This window comes from Ceratosolen solmsi, unplaced genomic scaffold (assembly GCF_000503995.2).
Source record: "Ceratosolen solmsi marchali unplaced genomic scaffold, CerSol_1.0 scaffold6, whole genome shotgun sequence".
In the NCBI taxonomy this organism is placed as follows: Eukaryota; Metazoa; Arthropoda; class Insecta; order Hymenoptera; family Agaonidae; genus Ceratosolen; species Ceratosolen solmsi.
Window position 1 is genome coordinate 7,380,934 of NW_011948414.1, and position 15,279 is coordinate 7,396,212.

At 26.0% G+C, this 15,279-nt stretch overlaps 1 protein-coding gene across 1 annotated transcript in view; it reads right to left on the reverse strand.

Moving 5' to 3' along the window:
- prom (prominin) overlaps positions 1-15,279 on the reverse strand; it is a 33,028-nt gene that overhangs the window by 2,680 nt on the left and 15,069 nt on the right. The window contains exons 8-12 of the mRNA XM_011507398.1: positions 11,223-11,425; positions 8,017-8,152; positions 3,820-3,990; positions 2,569-2,668; positions 618-812 (exon numbers count right to left, since the gene is read on the reverse strand). Coding sequence (XP_011505700.1) covers positions 618-812; positions 2,569-2,668; positions 3,820-3,990; positions 8,017-8,152; positions 11,223-11,425 — 805 coding nt within the window. The remainder of the gene's footprint in view (positions 1-617; positions 813-2,568; positions 2,669-3,819; positions 3,991-8,016; positions 8,153-11,222; positions 11,426-15,279) is intronic.

Consider the following 15,279-nt stretch of genomic DNA (forward strand, 5'->3'; position numbering starts at 1 on the left):
TCGTAATCGTGACTCGGATATTATAGAAAGAAAATTTATTACGCCTGTCTGTACTTACTCGGTGCGGTAGAGAAAAAAAAAAATAAAAAAAATATCAACTCATACTCTATACATTTTCGTATTGTTATTGTTATAAGATCTAAGGAATTTTCTCTCAACGTCTAAATTATCGAATAGTTATATTATATCGGCATTAATACTGAGATAAAATCTTTTCGCTTATCCTTTCTTTTCAAGTTTTAAACGACTCTCTTTGTTTACAGACCTCTACTTTTCAACCGCATATAAAAAGAATGAAGCAATCGCGATAGCAATCCAATTATAATCCAATCAATAATTAAAATAAGAATAAAGCTGATTAAGCGTAAAAAATCATATTATTTCTATTGCCAGATAGAAGTTTTTTTTTTTTTTTCTTTACTTTTTTCTTTAAATTGTATAAATACATACGATAGAAACTTCAAATTTCAATTTCAATACAACTTATGTTTTACATTTGAATTTGAATTAAAGCAACGAATGTTTATATCTACTTAAGAAGAAAATGAAAACACAAAAGAAACTACGAATTTTATCCACGAGCCGTCGTTTTCGTGCAATTCAAAATCCAAACTCACTGAAGAAGATCCTTTAAGGGTATATTAAGTCGCCTGCCAAGGAACATTTTCGTTTCGAGAATAGCCTCTATGGTTCTAAACTCCGGATCGTCAAGAGGTCGACACAATATCATTTCTGCATGAGACGCAATCGCCAGACTCGCCATAAGTGTAAGCCAGAGTGCAATGGAGATAAAGCAGCTCAAAACTACGAACCTGAAATGTTTGTATAATGCAAAGTGAAATTATTGTCGCAGAATTAATAACAATGTTTAATAAAGATCTGTTTTACATTATTGCGTGAATCTTTTTTTTTTTTTTTTCTTTTTTTTTGTCATTAAACTATTTAACGATAGCTCCTCTTGGCTATGCAATTAATCACAATATTAGACAAAAAAATAATCATAACTATCAGGTGTGTTATTTCGAAATGTACAAATGTGGTTAACGACTTTGCTTCGTTGTCGATAAAAAGTTAACACACTAGGCGTATGAATAGTAGATTGTTAATTTCAATTTTTAATTTTTCTTTCACGTCCTTATCAATGATGAATTAATGAATCAATTTATCGACATCTTAAAGTTTGATTATTATTTGATTATTATTATTATTATTATTATCATTATTATTATTATCATTATTATTATTATCATTATTATTATTATCATTATTATTATTATCATTATTATTATTATCATTATTATTATTATCATTATTATTATTATCATTATTATTATTATCATTATTATTATTATCATTATTATTATTATCATTATTATTATTATCATTATTATTATTATCATTATTATTATTATCATTATTATTATTATCATTATTATTATTATCATTATTATTATTATCATTATTATTATTATCATTATTATTATTATCATTATTATTATTATCATTATTATTATTATCATTATTATTATTATCATTATTATTATTATCATTATTATTATTATCATTATTATTATTATCATTATTATTATTATCATTATTATTATTATCATTATTATTATTATCATTATTATTATTATCATTATTATTATTATCATTATTATTATTATCATTATTATTATTATCATTATTATTATTATCATTATTATTATTATCATTATTATTATTATCATTATTATTATTATCATTATTATTATTATCATTATTATTATTATCATTATTATTATTATCATTATTATTATTATCATTATTATTATTATCATTATTATTATTATCATTATTATTATTATCATTATTATTATTATCATTATTATTATTATCATTATTATTATTATCATTATTATTATTATCATTATTATTATTATCATTATTATTATTATCATTATTATTATTATCATTATTATTATTATCATTATTATTATCATCATTATTATTATCATCATCATCATTATTATTATTATTATTATTATTATTATTATTATTATCTCTTTACATAAATTCCCTGTATACATTCTGGTATATTTTATAAAGATATGTCATCTTAATTATTTACGAAATTACTTATGCACTTATCCTTTAGCACTGCATCTTGGAGAATATTTGTTTTTATTCATAACCCATAAAAAGTATAATCGATAGAGTAGTCAAGTACAACCATTTTTATCTAATAACACTTAAGTTATACTTAATAATCTATCAATCTGGATTTCCTATAAGCCAATATTATATATACAAGCAATATTGATATTTGCAAATTTACATAAATCAATATTTACTTTAATTTAATTTTAATCCATATTTAATGCTTTCAATTTATTTCTCATTGCCTAAATACCATTTCATCTCGCGTAAGTAAGAGTAAAGTGTTTTAGTTAGATTCGTTCATTTTCATTTTGGCCGATGCCGGTGTCAGCGGCGCATCTCTGGCATATTCTGTCAAAGAACTTAATGACCAGCAATCCTATAAAATACGAAAACTGTTCATATTTTTCGAACTTTTCCTTCGTTTACCATAAAAGTGTCGATCGCATTTTATTCTCCGAAGATCCGCATCGACAGCATAATGCGCCCAACAGCAACAACCAGATGAACAGTACACACATGGTTATACCTGCACGAAAAGTATCGTTATTACGACTGAAAGTGATACACGCATTGATACACACATTTATAAGCGCATGCGCGCGCGCGCGCACACACACACACACACACACACACACATATAATAAAGAATTAAAAAATCCAACATTTATCGAAAACTTTAATTAACACGATGAATTAATGAGGATTGGTGTATTTTATTTAAGAGAAAAAATTTCTGCACTACTGTCAAAAACTTATTTTAAGAAAATTGATACTCAATAAAAAATATTTTATTGTTATCTATATTTTATCCAGACATTTTATTTTAATAGAATATTATTTTGAAGATTGATGAAGTATCGAACTACAGTCAAAGAAAACAGTTCTACAAAGTTTTAAATATCAAGATAGTAAGAGTATGAAAACTTCGAGAAGCTGTTCTATTTTTAAAATAAGAAATTTTAAGTTATATGGACTGGTAAAATTAAAGTCTTCTTCACCTTGCGTAAAATTAAAATTGTTACAAGAAATTAATTAAGAAATGTTCCGCTATATTCTCAATTGGTAATATACATATATATATATATATATATATAATTAAATGTTAACTAGATCAAGTTTATAAATAAATAGTAATCCTTTTTTATTGTATATGCGTGACTTTTATTTGGGAATATTTAATATTCAAATATTTACCAATGATTTGTGATTATATAAAATTTGGAAAATTCAGCACAAATAAATTTTTCATAAAAGTACAAACGAATTCGCAAGAACAATATCAGTATATCGTGAACTTTAAATTTTTTTTCCAGTAATTTTAATAGTTATACACAAATATAATAATTCTAATAATTTTATTGATAATTTATTTGTCCGTATCTTAAGCAACGTCGATACTTCAAATCTACATGCATACTGAAACATGTACAGCCAAGTGTTAATAATTGAACTAATTTTGTATAAAAGGTGTTGAAAAAGTATAAAAGCTATCGCTTCTTTAATTAAAATTTAATAAAATGTCATAATAAAATAATTAATTGGAAATTGCGAGAAAACGGATCAGATAACGCTCTATGTACAATATATACATATATACATATATACAAGTAAATATGCGTTATATAACACTCTAATATCGTATAGCGAGGATTAAAATAAAACAACGATTATCCTTACCAAATCCAACGATCCATCTCCTATTCTCGAAGTCACGTATATATGGAACAATTTGCCTACTGAGCTTTTCTGCTTTCTCCAATTGATTCGATATGTCCGAGTCGCTTACCTCAATGATTCGAGTGTCATCGGATACTTTCGCTCGTGCTGTGTTTATTTCTCGACGAATCACTACGACATATTAAATATAAACTTCACTTATGAATCCTCTTTAAATCTTTTGACAATACAAATTGAATGGGATTTAATGTTTATTAAGCATTTCTGTAATTAATTTAATTGATCAATTTCAGTATAATTGATCAATTTCATAGTCACTTGGTATAACTTGAATTGTAAGCGAATACAATCATTTTGCAAATTAATATTAAATAGTATTCGAGGAGTTAATATTATAAAAGTATATAATGTATTTATTATCCCTTATTTTTATTTTCTTTAAGAATAATTATAATTGTTCTTTAAATGAAGAACAATTGTGTCATTGACAAACGCAGCAATTGCGAAATTAGTATAAAGGTTTTAAAGTTTTTAGTTACTACTTTTGAGTTAAACTAGTTTAAAAATTTCGTATTTTGAAGTGATTTGAATATATGAAACATTCTTAAATGTCTTAACCTTTTTGTATATTTAAATATTCGTTATTGTTACTAATTGGTTGAAGCAAAAGAGAGGAAAAATGAAAGAAAGAAAGATGCCAACAGCTCTGGTGGAAATTTAAATTGCAACTCGTGACAAAGGTTAGATGGAAATATAACACGAATGTTCGTCATATTTTAGTTTATCACACAATATTTTAGATTGAAAAAAAGAGAGGGAGTATTATCCAAGTCAGCTATAAGAAGAATAAGTACTTAGATTGAGGGAGAAATAATGAAATAATATTTTGTCGATGATTTAACGACGACGGCACGTCTCTTGAGCAGCGCCTTTCAATTTTTATAATAAACGAAATCTTCTATACCTAATATTTCTAATATAGGTGCAACTAGTTACAAGAAATAATTTCCTTTGATCTTCATATTTAATGGTTTATATGTTTATTATTTCTTAAACAATTAATTGTAAATTGCAATATATATATATATATATATATATGATTATTACAAAACTACAAAAATCAAAGTAATTTGTATGATTAAAAATTCTATTGGAATGTATCGATGATGAATGGAATCAAACTTGGCATTATTTATTTAGAAAAACATACATTGATAAGTTTTTCGAAACTTATCATAATTTTAATAACTAAAAGTACATTACGTTTTTCCAACAATGATAATATATTTTTATTTAATAAAAATTGCATATCGACAAGTACTATTTATTATACTTTTTGTGAATATAGATTTATCATTTATATTTAATCTAAATTAGTTAATATAATTAGTTATCAGTATGTAATATATTCCACTAAAGTGATTTTATTATAAATAAGTGAAAAATTATACGCCTTTTATGGGATTCATACACTCACATTATGATGGTAAACAAAATTTTTATTACAAAATCCAAATTAGTTTCGCATTTCACATATATTCATCGTCAATGTATTATATGTCAATGTAAATATAGTAAATGCAACAACGATAAGTAATAATATCTCATATAAATATGAATTAAAAGTAAATTACCTACATATGTATATATAAGTATATACAGCGTTTTGCCAGAATATTTCATAAAATCAGAATCTCATCCTGTTTCATACGATTTACTATGCCGTTTCTTTTATGCGTCGTTTTGTTCATTTTAGTTTTGTTCATCTCTTCCACTTTATATTCATGTACGTGAACGTAATTCAATATGGATTTCACATTAGCTTTAGTCTATCTTACCAACTTTTTCTCTCCCACTTGTCGACTCTTCTTATTGGTGCTCTTGTGGCTAAGCGAAAGAGAAATAGATTCGTACCCGGATGAAACGAAGATGTTAAGTATAGACTGAAGCAGAAGAAAAATGTGAGGGTTATGTGCTATAGGAAAATGAAAAAGCGATGTGAAATGGGAAGGGGGATCGTATAGATATACGCGTGTGAGGAAAGTGAAAATTATCGTGTTAACGTGATAAATGTGTATATAAGAGTTGTTTCTCATTCGTCAGGCAAAACTTCTCGCGTCGTTTACACGAGCCCAAATCATAAGATTTTCCAAATATTTTAACGATGAAATACAAAGAGGCTTTTTTCTTCTATATCTGTATAATAGTGTATTTATATAGCTATTATAGTGTATAAAATATGTTTTTTTTTTTTTTTTTTTTTTTTTTTTTTTTTTTTAATTAGCGCTGAAACGAAAGAGGTGGGATATTTAAAATAATTTATTATTCATAGTAATAATATTACCGCTTCTTTTCCTCCATAATTTTCACATTTATTTGTATTTTTCATAATTCTTTATCCAAAAACTTTAATAATAACAATAATAATAATAATAATAATAATAATAATAATAATAATAGTTTTACTTTAACTTTACGTAAATATAATTTAGAAGTACTTGAAAGTCGCGATTGATTTTTTATTTTACCATTTGGTATTTATAAAAATACCAATAAAATGTATACTTAATTTTATGAATCAAGCTCAGTAGAAATTACATCTTTTATATTTCTTTTATAAGCCTTGAAATAAATATGGATGCACTATTTAATCTTAATAAGATGATTAAGTGCGTATCAATTTTTAAGTTTTGCCGATCTAATGCTAATTGCAAAAAGAGAGAAGAAAAAAGACAGAAGCATTATTTGAAATAATGAGTACAATTATTTCTTTATTATGCAAGTATCCCATGGAGTGCCGTATCTATATATTAAATAAAAAGTAATCAAATCAATTGTCTACGTATACTTTACTAATTCATTTTCATATTCTACCGCTAATGATTCCGAAATAAGTAAATAGTATTTCTATGTCATTGGGACCTGATTAGGCGTTATTGCACGTTGTGCCGTATAATGTTATTATTTATTATTCATATCGCGTGCGCATGGATAAGCCAACGAACCCAATGTTTTATTGCCATAGTCGGACTTGGGAGTTGGGGACAGCGAAATTGGCAAATTGTTATGCTGTATGATCGGTATTTGAGAAGGATCAGCTATGTGTACAGTTATATTTATGAGCCACTATTAAGATTTAAACAAGAGATTGATAAATAAATGTTGAATTTTTTTTATTATTCATTGGGGTACCTTTGTGACAGTTAATGAACAACGTCGTAGAATTGCAAATTTTTCAATAGAACAAAGGAGTACGGACAAAGGTACAATCAAGTCAGCAGATACTTTTCTTTAAATTTTCGAGTTTATAAATAATCTTTGTATAAAATATTATCTATTTAAAATATCTCGATAATACATTGCAATACAGTTTCATTGTAATACAGTTGCATTACAATAAAAATATTCTTTTTTAATTTTTTGTAGAAACCCTGATTGATTCATATATGATTTGATAATATCGTAGCGATAGAAAATTGTTAATTTATAATAATGGGAATATAAATTGCCGAGAAAATAAATATGATATTTACAAATTGATACTATTGTTATTATATAAATATGACTTTATTTTCACTGTACGTTATATAATGAAATTCTTCGATAAAATTTACAAAATTTACAGATTTAATCATTTTCAAAACCCATCTAAATGAGATGATGTTGTAGTATTATTCAACATGGAATAATCTATCTTGTTGAAACTACTTCGTATAAAATAGAAGAGCTTTTGAATTATACTTTTCAATTACAAATTATAGTGCAAAAAGGCAGTTGAATGAATAATCAAATAGCACCATAAGATTACTGAATCGAAAAGATCGTAGTCAAACAAACATTAGAGTGTGTTGTCTCTGTCATGTATATCGAGCATAAATAATGTTTGGTACAGAGTGATTGTTTCATTAATTGTCGTTGGGAGAAAATAATGATGAGACAAATTTTTGTTCTCCCTCTGATTTAATTTCTCTAATAATGTCGAAATAACAAGTTCGTTTAGAAAATTGTTGAAAATTTAAAAAAAAAAAATGAATCACTAATTTTCATCAAAGATTCATATTTAATAATTAAAAATATTTTTCTTGCATTTATTGTAAAAGTGTGATCATGCTATTAACAAATTTATAAAACTTGGAAAGAACTATATAAAGCTGGTAGGAAAATTTCAAACCATTGTAATAGAAAAGAAATATTTACGATTTCGCGCTTCCAATGTTGTTCTGGAGACATGTTGTGGAATATAAAGGTATTCGCCACGAGCTTGTCGTACTGATTCCGTCAAATTGTCTCGCCCAGCTGATCTCAGTCTAAGTAGTCGATCATCACGAGCTATCTGTAATTAACGAAACGAGAAAACGGAATTTAATGATTTAACCACGTTCTTAAATGCCTGTGTTTAAAATATTATTATTATTAATTTTAAGAAATAATGAAAAAAAATTTTTTAACGATTTGAAGTACATTGTTATTAATATTTCTGTTAAAATATTTATTTATACTTTAAACTACTAATGTCGTATGAAGATACGGAGCTACAAGTTTTTTTTCTCTAATAATTATTTTTTACAATAATAGGAAAGGCTTTCAAAACTGTTGGAACTCAAAGGATTTGATTGTTTAGATTGACATTTATATGAAAACTAATAAATACTTTCTTATTCGAAAAACGACGCAAGAAAACAGCGCAAGAAATAGTCAATTTTCTTGTTGAACATTAGATAAATTGATAATTAGTATAATATAACATGATAGATGTAAGATGTTAAATAAAAATTGTAGGACATTTTGAATGCATTAGACATATCATCAAATTATTTTATGTATTTTTTATTATTAAAAATTCTTACGTATATTTTAAGAAAAAAGAAATATATACACTTATGAATATATAAATGTGTGTGCGTGTGTGCGCGCGTGTATGTATATATATATATACATTTATACAGCTTATTTAAACGATACTTGGAACTTGTTAATTTTCCTTCTCAATAACAAAAAAAGCATCCGAAGAAATGCCATTAAATTTTTTAAATATGGAGAAGTTTTTCGTGTTATTATTTACTTCTTACGGTGCTCTGTATCGTATGAATACTCAATTAATATATAATCATACCTTTTTTTCATTTCCAATTTAGCGAATAGAATGAGTTTCAAGAATCTTAAGATCTTTAACACGATTATATATAAATTAATTAGCGAAGATGTTAGGTTTTTCACGAATGATATATATATATATATATATATATATATATATATATATTCGGAAGAAGTAAAAGATAAGGATTTTTTTATAACGAAAAATTTATAAACAATCTGAATCTCAGCTAGCTATGAAGATTACTACTCCAAGTACGACGATTTTTTTTTAAGATGAGCGTGTACTTTTCTATAAGATAAAACGTCCCCTACATTTATACTTTCCAGAATGACGGACGCGAATACTTCGCGAGCTTCTTATAATTCATCCTCCGTTCGACTTTACAGCGTTCGAAAAATCCCAATATTTCTTCCAAGAATCTCATTCGATTTTTATACAGTGCATATCGTAATGATGGCCCTTAATGACGGTATCATTGAGAGAGATTGTACAGAGCTTCAAAGTACCTACTTATCGAATATACCCCGAGAAAGTTGTATACGTATCTCGTGATGAGAATATGAAAATCGACTTTCATTGGGCATCGGAAATTCTATATCATCTTTTCATTATTTTAAGGATTTATCATTTTTATCATTTTTACAATATTGCGATATTTCATAACGGAGAGTTAATTACGAATAATGAGGCATATTATTATGGTTGTTTTTTTTTCGACTTATCCGAGTTTAAATAGTGTTTGAATCTATTAATATTTATAATTAGCATTTCATGACAATATTTTATAACTGTTTATATATCTTCTATTCTTGCTATATGTTTAGAATTTAAATAACTTTCCTTTTATTAAGAAATTTATTGACGTTTTATTAATATATATCCATTTATCTCAAATTCCGAACTCGTTACGATTGAGGTTTAAACGATTGCATTAAGTATGAATAAAAATGGATATGCATTATTAAAAATATTATTTTAAATTTCACTTTAGTAAAATCACGATCGAATATACTGACGTATTAGATAATATTGAGGAGCAGAGTGTTTTAATAGTTTAAAAAAGTTATTATATGTTTTAAGAAGATAGCTACAACAATAATTGACAATTTGCATCATTTATTTATTAATGTACAGATAAAGCTAACAAATAATTATTTAAGTTTTTAAATAGAAATTTAATACCGATTTAAGTCAATTTATGATATTAATTATAGAATTAATTGTACTATTAATAGAACGTTATTAAAGTAAATTTATATTCATAAATATCTTATGTTAATTAGTTTACATTTATCAAAAAAATTTATTTTTATCTGGCTCCTTATTTTAAAATTATTACTAATAAAGGAGGCCTATTTACTGATCAAAATGATGTTTGGATCTATCATATGAAGCCAATCTACTATTAGTAATATTTTTTCAAAGCTTTCCAGAAACTTTCGATACAGTACTTAAAGTATATCAGAATTTTTATATTTTGTTCTAAACTTTATGTAACATTTATGTGAAGAGCTTCGTTACATATTACAATTAAGTTTGATTTTTTCAATAAATCATTTCAAGAATATATTAATTGTCGAACAAATGGAGAAAGCAAGCGTTTTCAATATATTTTCTAATACATGATATAGAGAATTGAAGATTAGAGATATAAACATATAAACGTAAATAAAGGAACGATATATTTATTAATGAAATTGTAATTATTTTTCAAATTCTTAAAAGATAATGAAACAAGCTTATTTTTTTATATTGATTTCCACAACGATCGCTTAAACTTATTATTAATATGATTATTTAACGTAAGAACTCTCTAGAAACTACTAAACTCGCTAAAAACATATTTTTTTTTTTTTTTTTTTTTTTTTTTTTTTTTTTGTACATTAATTTCTTCATTGGATTAAAAGTACAGAATTTAAATGAAAAGTCACAAGTCCTTTAAGTTTTAAAAAAGGTCGGAGTTATCGTAAATTTGGCATCGATTTACCGAGACGCGCGAAGGGACTGCTCGTGCGAAGTATTGGCCAATAATGAATTTTTGAATCGCATTTCAAAGAAACGTAAAGATACGACCCAATCTCGAAACCCCAAGTGGGCAACTTCTCTTAATACAACTAAATTATTTAATCGTTAATAACCAGCAGCCGTTGAGCTTTAACAATTTGGTCATCCATGCGCTTAGCCATACAATCGATATTTCTATGAAAGCAAACGCAAACAAAATAAAAGAACAAAAAAAAAAAGAAGGAAAAAAAAATGAAAGACAAGTAAAAGGCTACCGAGACAATAATTAAAGGAATCTCACCCTATCGAGCCTGAGCGCCAGGTGCAATCCCGAAGGGTCAAGGACTGCGCAGAGCGAGCGATCCTCCGGGGCGCAGTCCCTGCTCGTCCTCTCGAGTTCGCGCCTCATCTCGTTGGCTTCTTGACTCAGTTCGCTGCCAAATTCACGGGCCCGTTCCGCCCGCAGTAGTACGCTGTCCGTCTTGTAGGCAAGTTCCTGAGAGGCTATATAGAGAGCGTCAAACAGTTGACATTTTCAATATTTTCAGCTTTCGTACGTTTAATATGAGACTTAATGACGGCCTTTACTTAAGCTCTTAAGTCCTTGTTATAACTACGTATTCGATGAAACCTTGTGTAATTAACGCGAAATAGCTTCATTATTCCATGTAAAATTTCTTGCAAACCTCTCACTTTCCTTCGTCACCTTATACATTAGTTTTGTGTGTTTTTTTATTTTTTTTATTTAACTAAGAATATCTTTCAATTTAAAATATCATATATGTAGGATGATAAGACTATAGTGACTAAAAACGGTTACAAATCTCAAGTTCTACTTTTATTCTCTCGAGAATAAAACGTAATGTTAAGTAGCTGCATAAGAAAGGTATATTATTAGATTTATTCGACGGATGTCGGAATTTATCAAAGCTCGTAATCTCAAAAATCCCAATTACATTTTCAGCATGTTTAAGTGAGATTTATTTTTTATTTACATAATATAAATTTTGTGTTATAAATTCAAAGAATTATTTTTTTAATGATACGTACGTGTTTAAAGGATTATGAGAGGTGTCGTCGTATTAGAAATTTCTTATAAACGAATGCACGTCATACCTATAACTCTTACGATATATCAGAAAAAATTAAACCATAATTTTATAATGCTCGACGCGACTAGATATTTATGTTGTGAATTAATCATTTACATTTTTATACAAATGTCAATGAAAAGGAATGAAATTGAAGTATTATTTAATATAAAATTAAGGAATTTATTCCAAATAATAGATTATCAAAATTGTATACGTATCAAAAAACATGCTAAGTATTAATTTATAATCAATATCTGAGCGTTAAGTGTAATTCAGATTTAGTTATTTTCAAATATTAATAATTGTAAAAATTTCACGAGTAAAAAGAACAAAATAAATTATATTATTTCATTTATTAAAATAATTTTTACCGTATAAGCTTTTGATAGACTAATTCATTCCTCATGTTTATGGACATGGATTTGGAGTGTTCGATATTAAAAAAGATTATTAAAGTGTGGGTAACAAAGCTGAGGTCATAAATAAAATAATTTGGCCAATATTAGTCTATTCCAATTTTGAGTAAATTTTTTGCAAACTTTTTCTAAATAATAGTCTTCTCACGAATATTCGTTATATCCATTATAATTTCTTTTATTACAAGCTTTATTATTATTATTACTATTTATTATTCTTACAATTCATTTAATAATTATTTTAATAATTTATATATATATATATATATATATATATATATATATATATATATATATATATTTATAACAAACTATTAATAATATTTAAATTTACATTGTAATATTTTGTTAGGTATGTAAATAAAAAATTATATCTATATAAAGACAATCTATTGATAAAATTGAATTTTATAATTATTAAACGTCAAAACGAGCTATTTATGTTATACAATCAAATTTGATTTATGTAATGAAGAGAATTAAGGAAATTTTAGAAATTTACCCGATAGAGCAAATTCAATTTAATATTCACTCTGACTTTTACGGTACACAGTCATAATCGAGTCTCTTATACTACTATATATGCACTGTTGATTTAGTGGAAAAATTTAAAGTTACTGTTATTAACGCGCCTACATCCTTAAAGTTTTATGGCTAAATATTAACATTATTTACTCGTAAATCACATTGACACTGTGGTTAATAAGTTCTTTTATGAGATTTACATTAATTAACACTAGACTCGTCGTTATAAGATGTAAGTATTGGATGGTGATTGAGATAAAACAGGAATAAAATCGCATTACTATTACGCACAGCCACCATTACACAGCTTTTCTTTTAATATTTTAAATCCCTTATTTTACATTGTTATTTAAAATTAAAAAATTTTTTTTTTTTTTTAATACCTATTTTTATAATTGAACATTCGAAAATGCTTATAACGGTAAATAATTTTTTTCTGATGTTATCTATATATACTAAAGGAAAATGTTAACCATGAGATTAATAGATTGTATGTATGGGTTAATTAATATTCGATGACAAAATAATAAAAAACAATGTTCTATATGATATTTCTTTTTTCTTCAAAATTAATTCTATATATCTTAAATATATATTTTCAATAGTATTATATTATTACATTTTATTATATTAACATAATTTTAATATCATTAAATTTTTAGACCTGCTACTTACTATTTGCATAAGATTTAGAAATTCTTGATTCTATAAATGAATGTAGTACACAGAGTATATTATTTCCAATAGTAAAAGTTAATGACTGAAATGCATCGGTGAATGGTTAAAATTGTTTATTCAACGTGTCTTTAATTGTAATATTTCATTTTTAGCTAAACTCTATAAATGTACAGTCGTATTATTCAATACAAATGGAAAGATTCGTATCAATGAAGTTAACATTAAACATTAAACCCCCTTCACTGAATAATTTTATTAAAAGTCTATCAAAGTTAACTACTTTATAATACACTTCAATAGTTAGTATTATGTTGTTAGGTAAGCATTTATCTGAATAAATTAGCTTACAATATTATTATAGATACTACTAATTACGTATATATTGACAAGTCATTCGATTAATCCGTCATGCCACACAATTTTTAATAAGAATAATATTCATTATACAGTTTTACGCAATTAATTACTTTCAGTTAATTCATTCGTTTTTAATAATAAATTAAAATAAACGTATTTATCATTATATGATATTTAAATACATTTAAATCAATTAAACTCCATAGTCCTAATTATTAACTGCAACACGAGAAACCGTTATGGCACGCAAAACTAAAAAAAATGTTCATTGACAAAATACCTTTATGAGGGGAATGAAATTAAGTTTACCGCGGTAGAAAATGAAAGAAGACTGTCCACGAATGACTCGTTACTAGAAAAACAATGTACTAACGGCAAAGATTATGACAGTTAAAAAGTGCCCACAACGCTCTTGACGATAAAAGCACAATAAAGAGTAGAGAAGTATCGAGGATAAAGGAGGTTAAAGTACAGGTATAAACGTGAATAAACGCCTGGGGTAACGAGATGAGTGAAAAAAATTCAAAAGGTAGTATCTCTCGAAGCGTTAACTCGCCTGCACCACTAATTCACTTAATATTCAGTTAGTAACTTGCTACCGCGACTAAGTGATGTTCTAGAATTGACAACGAAGGGGAGGAGAGAAAGATAGGAAAAGACAGGGAGTTCGGCCTCGAGGTAGATCATTCGACTATGCTGGACGTTCGACAAGCTAAACCGGATATACTTACATCAGCCCCGACGCAACTATATGTTTATTAAGTAACTAAATATCGAATGAAATTTAATTTTGTAGGTCTCACGGATTCTCACCACAATAGCTGACGAATTAGAGGAATAGGAGAGACGTAAGTGTTGATATTGTCGATCAAATTATCGATTTAATAATGAAGCTAACAATAATGAAGTAATACATCGTATTAGAATTCTTCTATAGAGTATTTTTATTTCACTTCTATTACAAATATTAAATTCCGAAAAATTTAAGAATCGAGAGATTTTTGACGAAGTTATTTGAAATAATCAATTATACGATCTGTTTACACTTTTAATTCTGCGATTAATGAATGCTGATTTATCAATGATGTCGTGATGAACATTATTTATAAATATTATAAATATTAATAAAAGCATCGTGACAAGACTAATGAGCAAATAAATTATTAAAGCTATTTATCATTCATAACTGAATATTCTATGATATAGAGAGTAATACGACTTTTATTCATTACATTTCTCGCAATGTGAATAATTTTTTAATTTGTTATTTTAAATTGCATTTAGATAT